Source organism: Phoxinus phoxinus, assembly GCF_949152265.1.
Source record: "Phoxinus phoxinus genome assembly, chromosome: 2".
Taxonomy (NCBI): Eukaryota; Metazoa; Chordata; class Actinopteri; order Cypriniformes; family Leuciscidae; genus Phoxinus; species Phoxinus phoxinus.
This window is the reverse complement of record NC_136877.1, coordinates 43,612,151-43,629,291: the sequence shown is the minus strand read 5'-3', so window position 1 is coordinate 43,629,291 and position 17,141 is coordinate 43,612,151. Positions and strand designations below refer to the sequence as shown.

The following is a 17,141-nucleotide window of genomic DNA, read 5'->3' as shown; positions in this document are numbered from 1 at the left end:
AAGCGGTGAAGTTTCAAATTACAGTTCAAAGGGGAAACGGGTCCATGGGCACTGGTCAGCTCGCCAATTGTGCACATTTAATAGCATCCACTAGGCAGACGATTCATCTCCACTGGATTATTTATGGCACAAAACAGGCTACAGTTGTGGATCACGTTCACATAGGAAAAAAAACTGAGAACAAGAAAAACCAGCCTTGCAAAACACAAGACAAACGTACAAGATTTAATTTCTGATTCAACTTTTCCACAACAATATACATGCGCATCTCAAATGACACATTAATCTAACTTTTCTCATACATCACTCATAAATCACTCATTGTGTCAACATTGATACAATAAGCATTGTTACAAGTGGTAATGTTAGCTTTAGCCCATGGCTAACTAGTTCAGCGTGCGCTGTGAGAGCGGCCTACTCAACTCAGCTCATAATCAAATCATTTTTTTAAATTGACATCTACATCTTTCATATCTCTTTTTTTATTCAGATTTCTTATAAAAAAATTAATAACAACTCACCAAAATGTGATTGCATCACATGTTCACTTAAAGAAGATTATTCAATACAGATTTTCACTCTAGGATCCTTCGATTTCCACTCCACTTTTCTATCTCTGACGACAACACTCCAGGCTGACGCATCCAAAGTTTCCAAGTGCACTCAATCACAGTTCCCATTCGATTATGATTTAGTGAAAGGAGTTTCTGGAGAAATGCTCCGTGTCCTGCTACCTCGTCTGACCTGTTCTCATCCGTTCATGCTGACTGACAGCGGTGCCGGTGCGAACTGTGGGCGGGCGGCCCCTATGAATATAATAATAATAATAATAATAATAATAATTCATTACATTTTATATAGCGCTTTTCTCTGCACTCAAAGCGCTTTACATAGAAGGGGGAATCTCCTCAACCACCACCAATGTGCAGCACCACCTGATGATGCGACGGCAGCCATATTGCCCCAGAACGCCCACCACACACCAGCTTACTGGTGGAGAGGAGACAGTGATGAAGCAAATCAGTGTATATATGAGGATGATTAGGAGGCCATGATGGACAGAGGCCACTGGGCAAATTTGGCCAGGATGCCGGGGTTACACCACTACTCTTTCGAAAGACATCCTGGGATTTTTTGTGACCACAGAGAGTCAGGACCTCGATTTAAAGTCACATCCGAAGGACGGTGCTCTTTGACAGTAGTGTCCCCGTCACTATACTGGAGCGTTAGGATCCACCAAACCAGAGGGTGAGCGCCCCCTTGTCTCACTAACACCTCTTCCAGCAGCAACCTGGTTTTCTCAGGAGGTAGTACATCCAAGTACTAACCAGGCTCAGCCCTGCTTAGCTTCAGTGGGAAACCAGTCTTGGGCTACAGGGTGATATGGCTTCTGGCGTATATATGCTGCTACTGTTGGCTCTCAGGGGTGTGAGTCACTGCAGCACAGTGATAGGATGAATCGCGTTTCTTTGTAGTACACTTTCTTTCTTTTTCTTAACTTTTTCCAACTCTCAAGTCATTTACTGGTGGCCTGGGTTACCCGGGTTACAACTGTATTTCTAAAATTGTGCAAACAATGGTTCTAGCTTAGATTATTGCCCAGTGGTGTGGTCGAGTGCAGTGCTAGTCATGATTTTAACACCAGGCATGCATAAAAGGGATGTTTAACTGTTTCGAAAACCACTGCAAAACAACGGACTGTAGTGAAAATATGGAAGGATTTACCATTGATATTACAAGTTTTATAAGGAACATTTAATAGCACTATATATCCCTTGTGTTATGTTGCGGGTCAATTTGACCCGTTTCGATTTTCTAGTTGTTGGAAATACTGGTTAACCTATGTTTTTTTCTTGATATTTTGTGACTTTTTCTCATTTATAATCATGAACATGCATGCAAAGTTTCAACATGCTGATGTGTTTTGACATATACAAACAAAATTACTATACGTTCGTACTATTACTAATAGTGTCAATTTGACCCTCATAGGCAGCTATTCAAAAGAAACGGTTTAGACACAAAATAAAAACATGTATGTTATGTATGGCAGGGCACTTGTGACGTGAGGTGTGCCCATCCAAGTGCGAAAGCAAAACCAGCACCGTGTGTGAAGTGCAAGAAATTCATATGCAGAAAACACACACTTGCTGTGTGCTCATCATGTCAGAAGTAACTTCTTGACTTTATGAAATGAGTCTACAAAACAAAAGTTGAGCCAACTTAGGAAAAGTAAACATTATTTTGATTATACAGCTAAATTTAATTGTTCAGTTATGATGTTCTAAGCATAAAATGTAAAAAAAAAAAAATGAAAACGTAAAAAAAAAAAGTATACTGTTAATCAATAATAATCAAATTGTCAAAACAAAACTGTTTTTAAAAACTGGTTAAAAAACATTTTCATAAATCATGTTTTTTTTTTTTTTTGTAATGTTTTACAAATGTTGATATTAAAAGTTTACAATCTGTACCTGAATCTTTGTTGTTTTTGATAGTGTGATTTTTGAGGAATTGTATTGAATCCATGGGTCAATTTGACCCGCACCATAAAGGGTGTACACAGAAATCGAACACTAACAGTGCACAAGGGATATAGTAAATTGTTGATTTTGATATTTGGAATGAATGTTAGGTTCATTGACTTAAATTTTGATTGTTGTTGATTAAATGTAGTAGGCCTATTTGCATTAATTGTTGGGACCCCAGGAAGAGAAGCCACTGCCTAGGTAGTGGATAATGGGTATCCAAATAAACAAATAAACTTATATTATAGATGGGAGACCTTTTACAGTCAATACAGGTAATTTACTAAGGAAAAATATTTTTTTAATTATACGTTTTTTTGACAGTTATAGCACCACATCTTGCCTGATCTCCACCACTTTTATTAGTAGTCCTCAATGTGCGTCCATATATATGTCACATTTGTTGTAAATAAGTGATTTCGTTTTGAAGTTTAGACGAGAGAATAAAAATGATCCATGGGTGACATTGATTGGATTATTATAATTTTTTCAGTTCCAATCATAATTTTGACATTTGGACGTTATTGTTTAGCTATGTTTTCAAATATCCAGTGTTTTTTTTTTGTCTCGATTGGACTAACGGCTTCGAAGATAACAGCAATTTTTTTAAGCTCTAAATGACACTGTTACAAAAACCATAAGGCAAAACCTGGCATGTTTGGTATTGTTGGACTCGGCAAGGATTCAGGAGTGTAAGGAGGTCACTCCCATGAAAAAATGCTGGCTTGAAACTTTTTTAAGGCTTCTTCAGGGGATTGTGCTGATCTAGTTTTTTGAGATACGCCAATGTTCTCATAGATTATCATGGCACCCTGGACAAAGACACTGCATGCCAATTTTCATTAGAATAACGGTTGGGTGCGATAATAGCCATTTTCATGATTTTTTTCCCTGTTATATCGCCACCATGTTTTTTCATGTGACCTCCATGTGACCTCAAATTGAGCTCATGAACATGTGTCCCAAGTTTGGCGAAAATATCTCTTTCTGTTCACAAGTTATAACCGGTTTAGTAAAAGTGGCTCTGGTGCCATCAAACATTTTTGTTCCCCTTAGCGACCGTCAATTTAAATTTAAATTTGAATTTTTTTGGATGATTATTGACAGTTGACTCCATAGAATATTTCTGCAGTGGTTTGGTTCCGATCAGGCCAAAAACCAGGGACTAGTTCGCAAAAGTAGGTTTTTTAAAAAAAAAAACGCAATTTGCTCGAAATTTGGGGGCCTTGGTGACGTTGTAGGCGGTGTGAGTACTACCAGCCCTCAAAGTTTCAAGTCTCTACGACTTACGATTCGGTCTGCCCGATCAGTTTTAGAGGAGAATGCTGCATCATGGGAAAATTAACAATAACAATAGGGTTTCAGCACTACGTGCTTGAACCCCTAATGAGAGAACCTTTTACAACAAGTGTTCATATGGGTCATTCGAACACTACACTCCATCTGGATAGTTGACATTTCAAACAGTGACAGCAGTGTAACGTTATAATTAAAACTATTTTAAAGGGGTGGTTGAGTATTTGACTTTTCTAACTTTAGTTAGTGTGTAATGTTGCTGTTTGATCATAAACAACATCTGCAAAGTTACAACGCTCAAAGTTCAAAGCAAAGGGAGATATTTGCTTTTAAATAAATCGTTTTTTAAGGACTACAACAAACGGCTGGTAGGGACTACACGACATTCCTCCCGGGTTAGTGACATCACCAACCCTAAAATTTACATAAACCCCGCCCCCGGGAACGCGATTTATAGATTATCAAGACAGAATATGCTAATCAATGACTAGAAGATAACTACACATAAGCTACATAAATTCATCAACTAACCATTCAGAAATGTCCTGTTGCTTCTACATGTTGTCGCTTCTTCTTGAGTCTCTCCATCATTGTCTGACTCCGGTTTGAACATAAAAGGCTAAAAGTTTTTGAAATTTTCAGTGTGTGTGTGAGGTAAAAAGGACACGAGCTGTTGAAGCTCCGCCCCCTGTGCCGGGAGCAGCAGCTCATTTGCATTTAAAGGGACAGACACAAAACGGTGTGTTTTTTGCTCACCCTCAAAAAGTGACAACTTTAACATGCTATATAAAAATATCTGTGTGGTATTTTGAACTAAAACTTCACATACACACTCTGGGGACATCAAAGACTTATTTTACATATTGTGAAAAGGGCATTATACCACCCCTTTAAGCAAATGTTTTTGTCATTGCTCTATAATTTGTACACATACATTTTATGAACTCTTTGAGTATTTTATGAACATATGAGTATTTTGACTATTTAGTGAACTGCAAAAACCTAAATGGTCATTAAAAATAGTGAAAAAAAGCTAGAAGAAGTGGTAACCAGTTACTACATTCCAAATATACGCTTTATTTAGTTTTTCATTATAATCTTTTAAGAAATGTATTATTACTTCTTCTTTTTTTAATCTCCCTTTGACTAACACTGACTGAGTGCTAAAATTATTTTTCATAATCTAACAGCTATGAGGTAATATTTGCATATTAATTGTCTTTTCTTACACTACCGTTCGTTTAAAAGTTTGGGGTGCGTTAGATTTAATTGTTTTTTTTTATTTTCTTGTGCTCATGAAGACTGCATTTAATCAAAAATAGTGTAAAAACAGTATATTGTGAAATATGATACAAATTTTAATACTTCTATTTTCATAGATTTTAAAATGTGATTTATTCCTGTGATGCAAAGCTGAATTCATCATTACTCCAGTCTTCAGTGTCACATGATCCAATATAAATCTATTCTAATATGATGATTTGCTGCTCAAAAAAAAAAGTCTTATTAGTATGAATGTTGAAAACAGTTGTTCTGCTTAATTTAATAGGAAACCATGATGCTTTTTTTCAGGATTCTTTGGTAAATCAAAAAGTTTAGAAGAACAGCATTTATTTTAAAATATAAATAGTTTATACAATTATAAATTACATTTACTGATCAATATAATCCATTGATGTTAAATATAAGTATTAATTTCTTTTACAAAAAGAAAAATATTACTGACACCAAACTGTAGAGTACATTCATTTGCATGCCACATTTCAATTAATAATCTTTACATTGCAAATTCTCATGACGAAAGAGCATCACCAGCTACCATGGTAAAATGCTATGTTTTATTCAACTTCGACATGGTGAGGAAGCAAACCTTGAGTCTTCAATGTCAGCTCAGGAAAAGAACACTGTGGTGCACAGTATGGTCCATTTCATGGGCATTTAAAGTACAATGTCAACTCAGCTGCATGAACCCTACTTTATGTCCTTGGATATCATCTAATAGTAGACTAAACAGCAAAACACACACAAACACAAACACACACTCGAATACTTACACTATTGTACCCGTTGTCATGTATGGAGAATGTATCTGAATCCTTTCTGTTGTAATGCGACTTCTGTTTCCCAAACACAGCAAACGGAAGAGTGAAATGATAAAAAAAAGCCACAAATTCACAAACCACTGGTGTAAATAGATTTTTTTTCACTCCATCTCTTGAGGTCAACAGTGAGAAAAATGTTTTACTTTGTCGTGCACATATTTCTAGAATAACAGAAGATCATCTGTCTTAATACGTTTATTAAAAAATCCTTAGCAGTGGATTAACACTTTAACTTTAAATTAACTTTTTAATTCCTCAAGTTCTTTGTTGCATGTTTTCTGGCTAAACAGTTCTGTTCCCTGGGGCTAAGGAATCAAAAAAAAAAAAAAGCAGTCAAGGCTTTACATTGCTAGAGCATCAACACTAGTAAATTATTTCATTTAAAAGCTTTTAAGGTTCTTTGACAAACAAAGCAAAGTGTAGGGTTTTCCTTCTTTACTGAAAATCCCAAGTTAAACTTTAAAGGTCAGGTGATTCAATGTTTAAGGTCTCACAAACTCTTGAAAACTAAGCAGCTGACTCACCCGTAAAAACAAACATTCTTGCATACTATCCACGAAAGCGGTGCCCACATGAAGCATACAGTATGATAACTCCACTACAATAAAAGAGAAACATCACCGATGCAGAAGGAAGCAGCGTTACATAGCTAACAAAACGTCTACCCGCACCTGACCATTAAAGATCTCTGTTTGTGTGTTTATTTTTTGTGCCGTTCAGTACCGTAAAGGTAGCATGACACTTCCCGGGTGATCATTTGCATTTTAAACAAATGGAGAAGCACCGGCCTGCTCTAAATGTGCGTTACCACATTCTAGGGCTTAATGTTATTACAAGTTCCTGCAGTAGTAATGACTTGCTAATGTTCAGAGGAACTGCATTTCACAATAGAGAGATGCTTTGCAATCTTCCCTTGAGCTAATATTAAATTACAATGTTGACAGCATGCCAAAGCAGTGAAATCTACAAGAAAAGCATGCAAATGTTATACATTCCAATAGAAAAAGTTGTACTATTAGTTTGTGAAAAATGAAAAAAAAAAACACGAGGAAGTACTAAGTTCACCAAAAGAATTAAATGCAAACAGGTTTGTGTAACACAGTCTTCCTAGAGAGGGTGCTCATAAAAAGCTCCCACCCGTGATGATTAACCCAACTGAAAGATCAAGAACGCGCACACGCTTTACCTCTGCAAAGCTCTCTGATGAAGGAAGCCGTGTGTCCCTCAAGCGCAGCACCTGATCCATCTCATCTGTGGAGTTGGAGATGTTCTGCTCCTCACACGGGGAATCAGTGACTGAGTCCTGCGAAGGCCAGTCGCTCGAGTCCACCGGCCTGGTCAGCCCGGTTCCTCCCCCTATGTTTCGCAGACTCATGCTGAGGGCTGTTGCTGGGCTGCTGAGGCACAGGGAGGATGGCCGGACTTCAGATGGCTGCTGGTGGGAGAGGTTTATTAGGGAGCTTGCCCGACTCCGCTTGAGGAGGTCTGCCACAGAAACGCCCTGCTCCTCCAGCAAGCACTCCTCCCTGATCTCAGTCTTATTGGAGTTTTTGTTGCCAACCCGTGAGTATCGCAAGAGTTTGGCTTTTCTGCGTATGGTGTCCATTACTGACTTTTTGTCCTCCATGACAAGGTGCGGACAAGGTGAATTTCGCAGGTCGGTCGTAAAGGCCTCTCTCTCTCACACTATAGAGCTGGCTGACCTAGACCTGCAAAGGACAATACGAGAAATTAAATTACACAAAAAAAAGTCACAAACTGTCAATATATTTTCCTAGCATTAGTCCCTCTCATTTGCAGGGTTCGCTTCATGGGAATTATTTGCACACACATTGAATTTGGCAATGGCATGCCATGACGAAAGCAAGTGTTCACACTCGCAGTTTCAGTTTAAACATGAAATGAAAACGGACCCAATATACTTTTGTAGCACATGTTCCTGATTTTACAACGGATGAAAAAAAACACACTAAAAGTGCACCACTCTAGGGCAGTGTGTTCGATGTATCGTCATACAAGGCATCTTCTACTTGTCGCTACAAGTATCAATAGAGATGCTATCGTGCACAGCACCGCGCTTAATTTGAATAAGAACAGCATTTAAACGGAGTGGAAATGTGCTGAAATTAATGAATAGCATAATAGGCTTAACCAGGTTTAATCTGTCCCGCAGAGGAACACAAGGTTTGCCTGATAACAAGAGACATAATCCCCTTACTCAGAGAGAGAGAGAGAGAGAGAGAGAGAGAGAGAGAGAGAGAGAGAGAGAGAGAGAGAGAGAGAGAGAGAGAGAGAGAGAGAGAGAGAGAGAGAGAGAGAGAGAGAGAGAGAGAGGGGCGAGTTTAATTCCTTTAAAAAAAGTGATGTTAACAACTCCTTGCTGAAAAGTATAATGTAGCTCTTCAGTGGTGAAGAATCCAAATTTATGATACCACCACACCTGTTTCGAGTTTATTGTTGGTTCAAATTAAACATATGTTATAAAACAGTTTTCTGAGATTGAGTTAGGCTAAATAATCTGCCTTAAAAGGATTTCAGAATAATTCATCGGTGCACATAATTCCAGAGAAAATAAAATAATAAATAAAACAAATAAAAACAACAGCAAATCATAATGCTGAACATAAAGAAAAATGTATCTAGGCTTACATGCACTGTTTGCTTGTATTAACAGGTAAAGTCAACTGCAGTGAGTTTATGAACTTGCATGACTATGATTTTTTTTTTTCACTTTCACTCATGGAAAATCGTTGTCAAATGACCACAAATAAAGTGCAAAGTACCCTGTTTACAGTACACTGTCATGTGTCAATCTGCTTTGTTCATTTATGTAACGTGACTTGCTATTCAAGCAAAGGTAAAATGCAATTTTCATAAATAGTCTTTTTAAATAGTCTCACGGCCTGTAAAGTATAGTGTTTACCATTGTTTATAAGTTTGAATATCCATTTCAACAACCTTTTGTCTTCACTAGTTCCTTTTAAATGTCCCTGTGCTGTGACACAGATGAATGTACAAATATTCCGTGTAGCTTCTCAATTCAAACAAGCATACAGGATTATATTAAATCTGCATGCATAACTATGAAATATTTGTAGCAAAATGCGGTTTAAAAAATACATATATATATATATATATATATGTATATATAAATAAATTACATTTGTTAGAGGCTCAGGGAAGCCTAGTCTAAAACAACGGAAAATATATGAATCATCTACAAGTGACCAAACATTTACTGTACCTTCATATTGATTTGGGTGGAATCAATGAAGAACATACAAGTTCGAGACCATCAATCTGCACTGTGTGTGATTCATGGTCCACAGTGCCAGTGTCAAGGACTGATTTCATTTCATTTGTTTTAAACCGGCCTAACACGTTGTGGCTGTAATTCAAGCCACGAGCTCATCCCTGTGTCTTTGTGTGGATGCATAATCTGACTTTACAGCTATACATCAGGTTTTTTTGACACACCAGTGATAATGAAAAAGAGATAGGTGAGACAGGTGTATGCTAAGTCAAGCTTCACTATTATTATTGCTCATACCCGACCCGACCCAAGTAAATATTCAACTTTTTTGATTGAGGTGCTACGTTTTGATGTTGTCCTCTGCATCATGATTTTTGCCTGGCCATCCAGAACACCCTATAACCACGTAATACCATTCCAGGACATTTCAAAACACTCGGGAAAGAGACTAGACAGTAAACTGTTGAAAAATAATCCTTTAAGCTGCACTTGTCAAAATAGGCCATGTGTGCGAGTCATAAAAAGACAGAAAGTGATATCTAGATTTTGATATCAAGCTTTGACAACCAAGTTCAGCAATTTCTGGTAATTTTGTTTGTCATTATTATTGTTGTTGTTGTTGTTTTTCACCTTCCTATTCATTTTCTTTAACGATTTCATAGAAATAAATTCAAAATATACGTTAAATATACACTGCTGTTCAAAAGTATGGAGTCAGTAAGATTTTTGATTTATATGAAGACCTTCGATGCAAAAGCCTCTAAAAGCCACCTATGTCAAAATGAGATAATAATATTGAGTGAATGCTCTCCGCACATATACGCTCATCAAATACTTTCACTTCAAACTCACTAAATCCCAGCCTCAGCTTATTCAGAAATGCCGGTACTTCGGTAGAAACCTATTAGCCTGGTCCCACCAGACTCTCGTACATTTCATTTGTACAGAGAGTCTGGCCTCTCTCCATTGACGAGCGTTAACTTCCTTGAAGGCGGGTACTCTGTTGAAGTTTAAAACTATTGGATCTGCCCAGAGCTCTGGATCTGCCATAACCAATCGCTGACGTTTGGTCGTGACGAAACTTCAACGAAACTCAGCCACTCCCTCTGTTAGCTGATTGGACCGGTAAAAAAATTGACTATAGAAAACCCACGAATATACCACAAACCCAGACGTAGTACTGAAGGAAAATAAAAATTGAGCGGAAGTACGTAGGAGGGCCGAGCCAGACTAAACCTATAGGAGCCTGCTAAAAAAATGTATATTACAAGAAAAACTTTAGACGGACTTAGAGGCTTTTGCATCTGAAGTTTTCATATAGACCTATATATTTTAAAGAATTTAAAGGAACCGTATGTAAGATTGTGGCCAAAACTGGTACTGCAAACACTTTCAAATTACTGTAGAGCGGTGTATCCCCTCGCCCTCCCCCCTGACTCGAGGTTGCCAGATAGGCTGCCGGATCCAGCAGGAACGTAGGCTGCTACAAGGAGCTTCCAATGGCAAGACTAGAGCAGAGCTGGCAACCCGGATGCCGAAACACTACTGACTTTGTGATTGGTAGATAGGTGGAGGGTGGCGCATCAGGCCAAAACACAACATGACAACATCAACATCAGTTGAGGGCTGCAACTTCACTTTTAAATGACAATATCCTGGCCGGACTACTGTTGTCAGTGATATAAGTATTTGAAATGAACATGATTTCTAAATGTCTACTGACATATCAGAGCCATTTTATGATAAATTGAAATACATTTCTTACATACGGTTCCTTTAACTTTTTTTTTTTAAGCAAGGATGCATTAAATTGATTAAAGTGACAGTAAAGACATTAAAATAATCTATATCAAACAAACACTGTTCTTTTGAACTTTCTATTACAGTTTTTCTCAGTCGCTATGGTGCATTTCTCAAATCATCCTTAATATTTGCAAAGAAGTATGTGCATTCTCAAAACGATTCGTACAAACAGCACCACACATTGATTGGATTACCTGCAAAAGCCTGTAACTTACACAACATATTTAGTTCATCTCTCAAAAGTAAGTATTTATGTCAATGAACATATACAATTATTAGAATACAACAAAAATACAACATTAGAACTAGGCAGAAGTTTGCTTTTGCATGCACCACTGTATATATGCTTGCCAAATGAAGGTTCATGAGATGCAACTTTGAGCTATTTAAGAAAACTGGGTTTTCATTGTTTGATCTACATTCTCTTCATTAGTGAAATTCAAGATTGACCTGCACAATTCAGCAATTCATGGCACATTTACAAAAAGTCTAATAGAAATGTGTAGAAATATGCTTGACAGTTTATGACAACTAGATCACCATTTTGACTTATAATGACTAAATGTTTCGAGGGGTAAGACTAATTCACAGAGAACTATTTAATACATTTTGAGCAACTTGGCATTAGCAACTGATAAATGTAGAAAACCGCAGACAGTTGTACATAGTCAATTGCATGAATGTACCAAAGCAATCGCAACTTGTTCAAAAGAATGAAAAACTGCTTTTATTATGTGCACAAGTGACTAGATGATGTGGAGGTTGAACAAGTAGTTTTGATTGAGAATTTCATTTCTGATTTAAGAAATGCACCAAAGCGACTGAGAACAGCGCAACTGTTTTCAACATTAATAATAATAAATGTTTCTTGCTGCAAATCAGCAATGATTTCTGAAGGATCACATGACACCGAAGACTGGAGTAATGATAGTAAAAAAAAATCAGCTTTGCATCACAGAAATAAATGACATTTTTAAATATATTCAAATAGAAAACAGTTATTTTACAGTTTTTCTCAATTGTTTACACACAAATACTTGTACTTGAGACACAATGATCACAATATGCAACTCATTCACCAACCCCCTGAACCAATTCTGCTAAACTACAAGCACAATTCCTGCTTTACACTCAAATTGCAGTTCTAAAACACACTTTTTTAAAAACACTACACACAATTCTCTGCATTTGGCACACTTTTCATGCAGAAAATCTCGTTTTCACAAGGAACACACTGCCATTCAAATATGCACACTGACTCATCACACGTCACACAGTTTTACAATTAGCAATCAGAGCTTTAGCATAAAAGACTGAAACAGAAGAGAGGATGCAGCATTTCTTTTCTTTTTTTACTGTAACTATACAGTAAATGCTTCTGTTGTTTTGTATGTAGAACCACTGTATGTGATTGTGCAACTTTGTGTTGGTTGGGGTGTACACTGTGTACATTGTTTTTGTGGGAAAAATTAAATATATTCGTTTCCGTGTATTTGTGTGTTCTGAGTATAAAAACAATATTCTCAAATATTTTAAACCACACTTATGTACTGTCTGTAGTAAGTGTAACACTGAAAAAAAAAAAAAAAGGCCTGCGTCATTGTGATGAATGGAGAAGAAGTGTTTTACATTGAGCACATCAGTGTTCAACTGGTTCTTATAAATGTCTATTCATATGATGGTTTGTGTGTGCATGTTATTTGAAAACAAAATACCATTTTGAGAAGAAATAACATTGTTTTTAATGTAAAGTTTCATTTTGCAGGAGAATTGAGGGGTTCTGCCCATTGTGTGTGTGTTTTTTTATTTGTGTGTAGAGTTCTGAGAATATGTGTGTAAACAATCGAGAAAAAAATTAATTTGCAATAGTATTTCACAAAAAATATATTTTTGATCAAACAAAGGCAGCATTGGTGAGCATAAGAGACTTCTTTCAAAAACATAAAAATATTACAGACCCTAAACTTTTGAACGGTAGTGTAGGCAGCATATATATGAATTATTAAGTCTAAAGGCAATAGCTGCATAATGTTCTTAAGGGTTTAAATACTGTGAACATGAACTCGAGATTAAAGTTTAAAGCTGCAGGATATCATGCTCACATGCCAAAAAAATAACTCAAACTCTGCCATGGATGCAAATCTTGACTTGCCTGCCTGGGATGCATCCCGCCACTCAGTCTCTCAGACATTGTCAGGGCCTGGATTACAGCAAATTAAGCATTTTGAGGAAATGGCTGGGTAAATATCACCGTTACGGTTGAGTCATACCACAGATAGTTCTTGCACTGTGAAAATCATTTCAAAACTCTCGTGCTAAAAAGGTTCAGCTAGCAAGATTTGAGTCTGTTTTGTATGTTACCCTGAATTTATATTAGAAGAAACTTTGAGGAACTATTAATAATATTAGTTTTACAATTACTTGAGGAACTGTAACCTCTAGTACAATATTTTACAATCAATACTTTCACTTTGCAGTTAATGATAGCATAACTTATGCTATCATCTCTTAGGTAAAAACAACAACAACAACAAAAAAGAAGATAAAGTAGCCTAAGTTATATATATGTGTGTAGTATGAATGTAATCCGGACAGACAACATTCGCCATGTAGTCATTATCATGTCATCTACAGTCAGTTGCGTCACTTTACTGAAATTCAGAAGTCCTCTCCCGTGGCCTCATGGGATAGTAAAGTGTCCACTGTATGCACACTTCAGAATCCCGCTGGAAGAAGTAGGTCATCCGGGTACTTTTTGTCTACTCTTTTGTGAGTAGGCCTACTGTGAATTTGGTCATACTTCTTTTGTCACATACTGTTTTTTGCCTACTTTATAAGTGATTTGGGATGCAGCCTCTGACACACCGACATCAACCAAATTGGGCGTGAGATACAACCGCTTACTCAAACTGCATATAATCATTAACTTTTAAGTAAACAAAGCTGACCGTAAAGTTAGGTTTGAGCTAACAGTTACGGTGGATCGGTTCAAATGGAGTCCACTTGGTTCAATGGACATTAGTATGATGATCACTACATTCATTTGTACAGTCAGGCTCCGTCCCATCACATGGAGTTGTCAGACGAATGCTTTATGATATTTACAACCCATCTGTACATATACACCTGGAGTTTGTTTAGTTTCCTCCCAATATGGTTGCTATGTTTATATTTTGGACCAAATTTTTAGACAATTTGTAAATAATGGGAATAACATAAGCGAAAGAAATCTGAATGCAGGCCCAAATCCACAATTGTAATTGCAAAATTATTCTATAGACTATATCTGTCTGTCTATCCATATATTTGGTTCCCACACATGTAGACCAATGAATGTAATTTACATGAGAAACCTGTTCCAGTGTTATGTAAAAAGGAAAGTACTGTAAGATCGTTCAAAGCACAAGATTTCAAAAAAATTTAAAAAATGTCAGAAAGAAAGCTAAATGTCACATAGCACAACAACATTATTTTCTCCTACTGATGACAACTTAACATGATGATTGTACATTGTCCCTCCTGTAGCCTAGAAGTTGTAACTCAAACAATGTGGAGGGTATATTACTGTCTACAAAGTGACAACTAAAAATGTGCAAAATGCAAACAGATAGTCTAACTGAAGCACATGGATTTATATTAATCATATCTATCTGTCACAAGAGTGCTAACAATATAGCCTATACAACAACAAAAAAACATTTTAAGTGTCATAAAATAAATTGAAATCAATCAAATGCATGCAGATTTTCTTGTGGGACAGTCCAAACAGGTAGATGGTGCAACATTCAAACATTTCGTTCATTCATTTGAATGTATAAATAATAATTTGAATAAATCACTATATCAGAATATTCCTACCTGAGTTGCAGCGTTTAATCCATTTCCTTTAAACCAAAGACGTTTGGGACCAAATCTCACGTGTTCACAGCAGTACTTTCACTAACTTCCGACTCTAGTACGAGTAACATGAGTAAAGCAGCAACACCGATGAGTTACAGAAATACAACAAGTGAGTAGAACGAGAAGGGTATTCCTGCACAACGGGAGGCTGCAGTTTCAGGACCCCAGTTTTAGGACCGCAGTTTTAGGACCCTAGTTTATTGTGACAGCGCCACCTACAGAACTGGATTACCGAAAACACAAATTTAACCCCTTTCGCGGCAAAGATAACAGATCACATTGTTAATCACAACAGATTGTTGTTCAACATTCATTACTCGTTAAAACATCACACTCTTACTTATTTTATCTGGACAAACTGAGCATCATTAGAAAGATTTAAGACTCGATAGTGTTTATGATAAAACTCAAACAGCGAACACAGAGAGATCTGGGTCTCCTCTTCCTGATTTGCGTCAGTAATGTACGCAAGTCTCATTCGCTGTACAGCTGTCAATCATCTCACGTGGTTCAACGTGACAATAATCCTGCCCTTCTGCATGACGCGGTCCTGTTATCCGTGATAACAAAGCTAAGACACATCTCTTCACCTGAAACAAGATGCTAATAAATGCACGATTTCGAGTATATGTGGTTTGTGTGTGATTTTCGTGCAATTTTGGGTATTTTCATATGAATTAAGAATGTTTACAGTATTGCCAAGCAAGGTGTAGCCATTAGTTGCATATAAATTGCTTTATTATACCATATTTCAACATCTTTTTATGACTTAAACCCATTTTAAACCGCGACCGGAATATGGTACAAATATCCTATCTTACTCGATGGTGGTTTAAAGTGAGCTTTAAGTAAAAGTTTAATATTAATCTTTTAAATTGTATCGTGTAGCTTGATGCTACTTGCTCTAATCCACCTGCTGCAGGAGCTATTCTATTCCATAATCTTATTTGTTAAAACATATATATATTTTCTAATGAGTAGGATCAAGGTGGATCTTGATACTATGTACAAACTAAACCACCTGGATCCTAGAACTGCGGTCCTGAAACAGCAGCCGCCGCTATATCATCCAGTTCGGTAGGTGGCGCTGTCACAAAAAAATAGGGTCCTAAAACTGCGGTCCTAAAACTGGGGTCCTAAAACTGCAGCCTCCGGTTGTGCAGGAATATACTACTGAGTAGAACGGCAATTATCATGAATCAACATCAGCCCGGAAGTTGTCCTTATTTGGTCAGGATGGCTGGGTCTAAAAAATAAATACGTTAATATAACTATTAATTGCGTATTTAATCAACATAATCGTTTCTCAGTGCCATTACGCAGTTATAAATTTAAAGCCCGGACTTCTGATCAACTAGCACCAAAGTCACCTTAAAGTCTTTGCTAGCAAGTTCACAGCGTTGTCACGTGACACCTGTTACTTTTCTCAGCTCTGTCAGGATGGACCAATCACAGTTGATTGTGATCAATGGCTTAACTATTTTACAGACATTGATGACATGCGTTTTTACTTGTGAGGCATGTATACATTTAAAACAAAATTGAAAAGATTATAATTTTTAGTGTATACATTTTCAAGAAAACATAAAAATGCTACTGAGATTTGAATGGGTCTCAATGGAGAATTCGGCGCTCTGAGCCACCAATCGCCCCCTGGAGGAACAGAGACTTATTGTCCCATTGAAAATATTGTCCCATTGTTATTTGCCGCCCAACGGTGTCGTTCTTTGGCCCATATAATACAAGGCTACTGTAATCTGTCCGTCACATGGTTCAGATTGTAATCCTTAGAGTGTCTCACATGAGTCTGGCTGCTGTCAATCTTTTCCAGTTGTGAGATAAGGTTATCATTAACTGGGATATAAACAGACTTTTTGCATGTTTGCTCTATACTGACCATAAAAAGCTGTCTCTGTGCTTAAAATCTGCAAACAGAAATTGCCTCAAGTAAAAAGGAATTATGGAAATTATGGATAAATAAAGTTAGTTGTGTTTGTTTTTATGGATTAATTGATAGTAGGCTACTACTAGGTATTCATAAGCCTATATATTTTCGGGCACTTGGCCTTCAGGTTGATCCAGATGTAACATCACTTGAATAAGCATATTGTAAGAAGCCTTAGATAAAAGCATCCGCTGTTAAAAGACAAATTAGTTAAACTTTATCTTTTTTTGCAATTACTGATGCAATACATCACTGACTCAATGCATATTTATGTAACTCAAAGCATACATTCTTGCAGACATAAATTCACATGT

General features: G+C 36.9%; 1 protein-coding gene across 4 annotated transcripts in view; it reads right to left on the bottom strand.

Moving 5' to 3' along the window:
- Window positions 1-15,342, bottom strand: part of mctp2b (multiple C2 domains, transmembrane 2b) — a 34,937-nt gene extending 19,595 nt beyond the window's left edge. Inside the window, exons 1-3 of one of the 4 annotated variants that reach the window (XM_079588658.1) lie at window positions 14,841-14,989; window positions 7,113-7,635; window positions 5,879-5,941 (exon numbers count right to left, since the gene is read on the bottom strand). In XM_079588658.1, the coding sequence (XP_079444784.1) occupies window positions 5,879-5,941; window positions 7,113-7,553 (504 nt within the window). In that variant the 5' untranslated portion in view covers window positions 7,554-7,635; window positions 14,841-14,989. Of the gene's footprint in view, window positions 1-521; window positions 770-5,878; window positions 5,942-6,450; window positions 6,742-7,112; window positions 7,636-14,840 lie in introns of those variants that run through there. The other 3 variants (XM_079588659.1, XM_079588660.1, XM_079588661.1) reach the window with 3 other exon arrangements.
- Window positions 15,343-17,141: the final 1,799 nt, after the last annotated feature.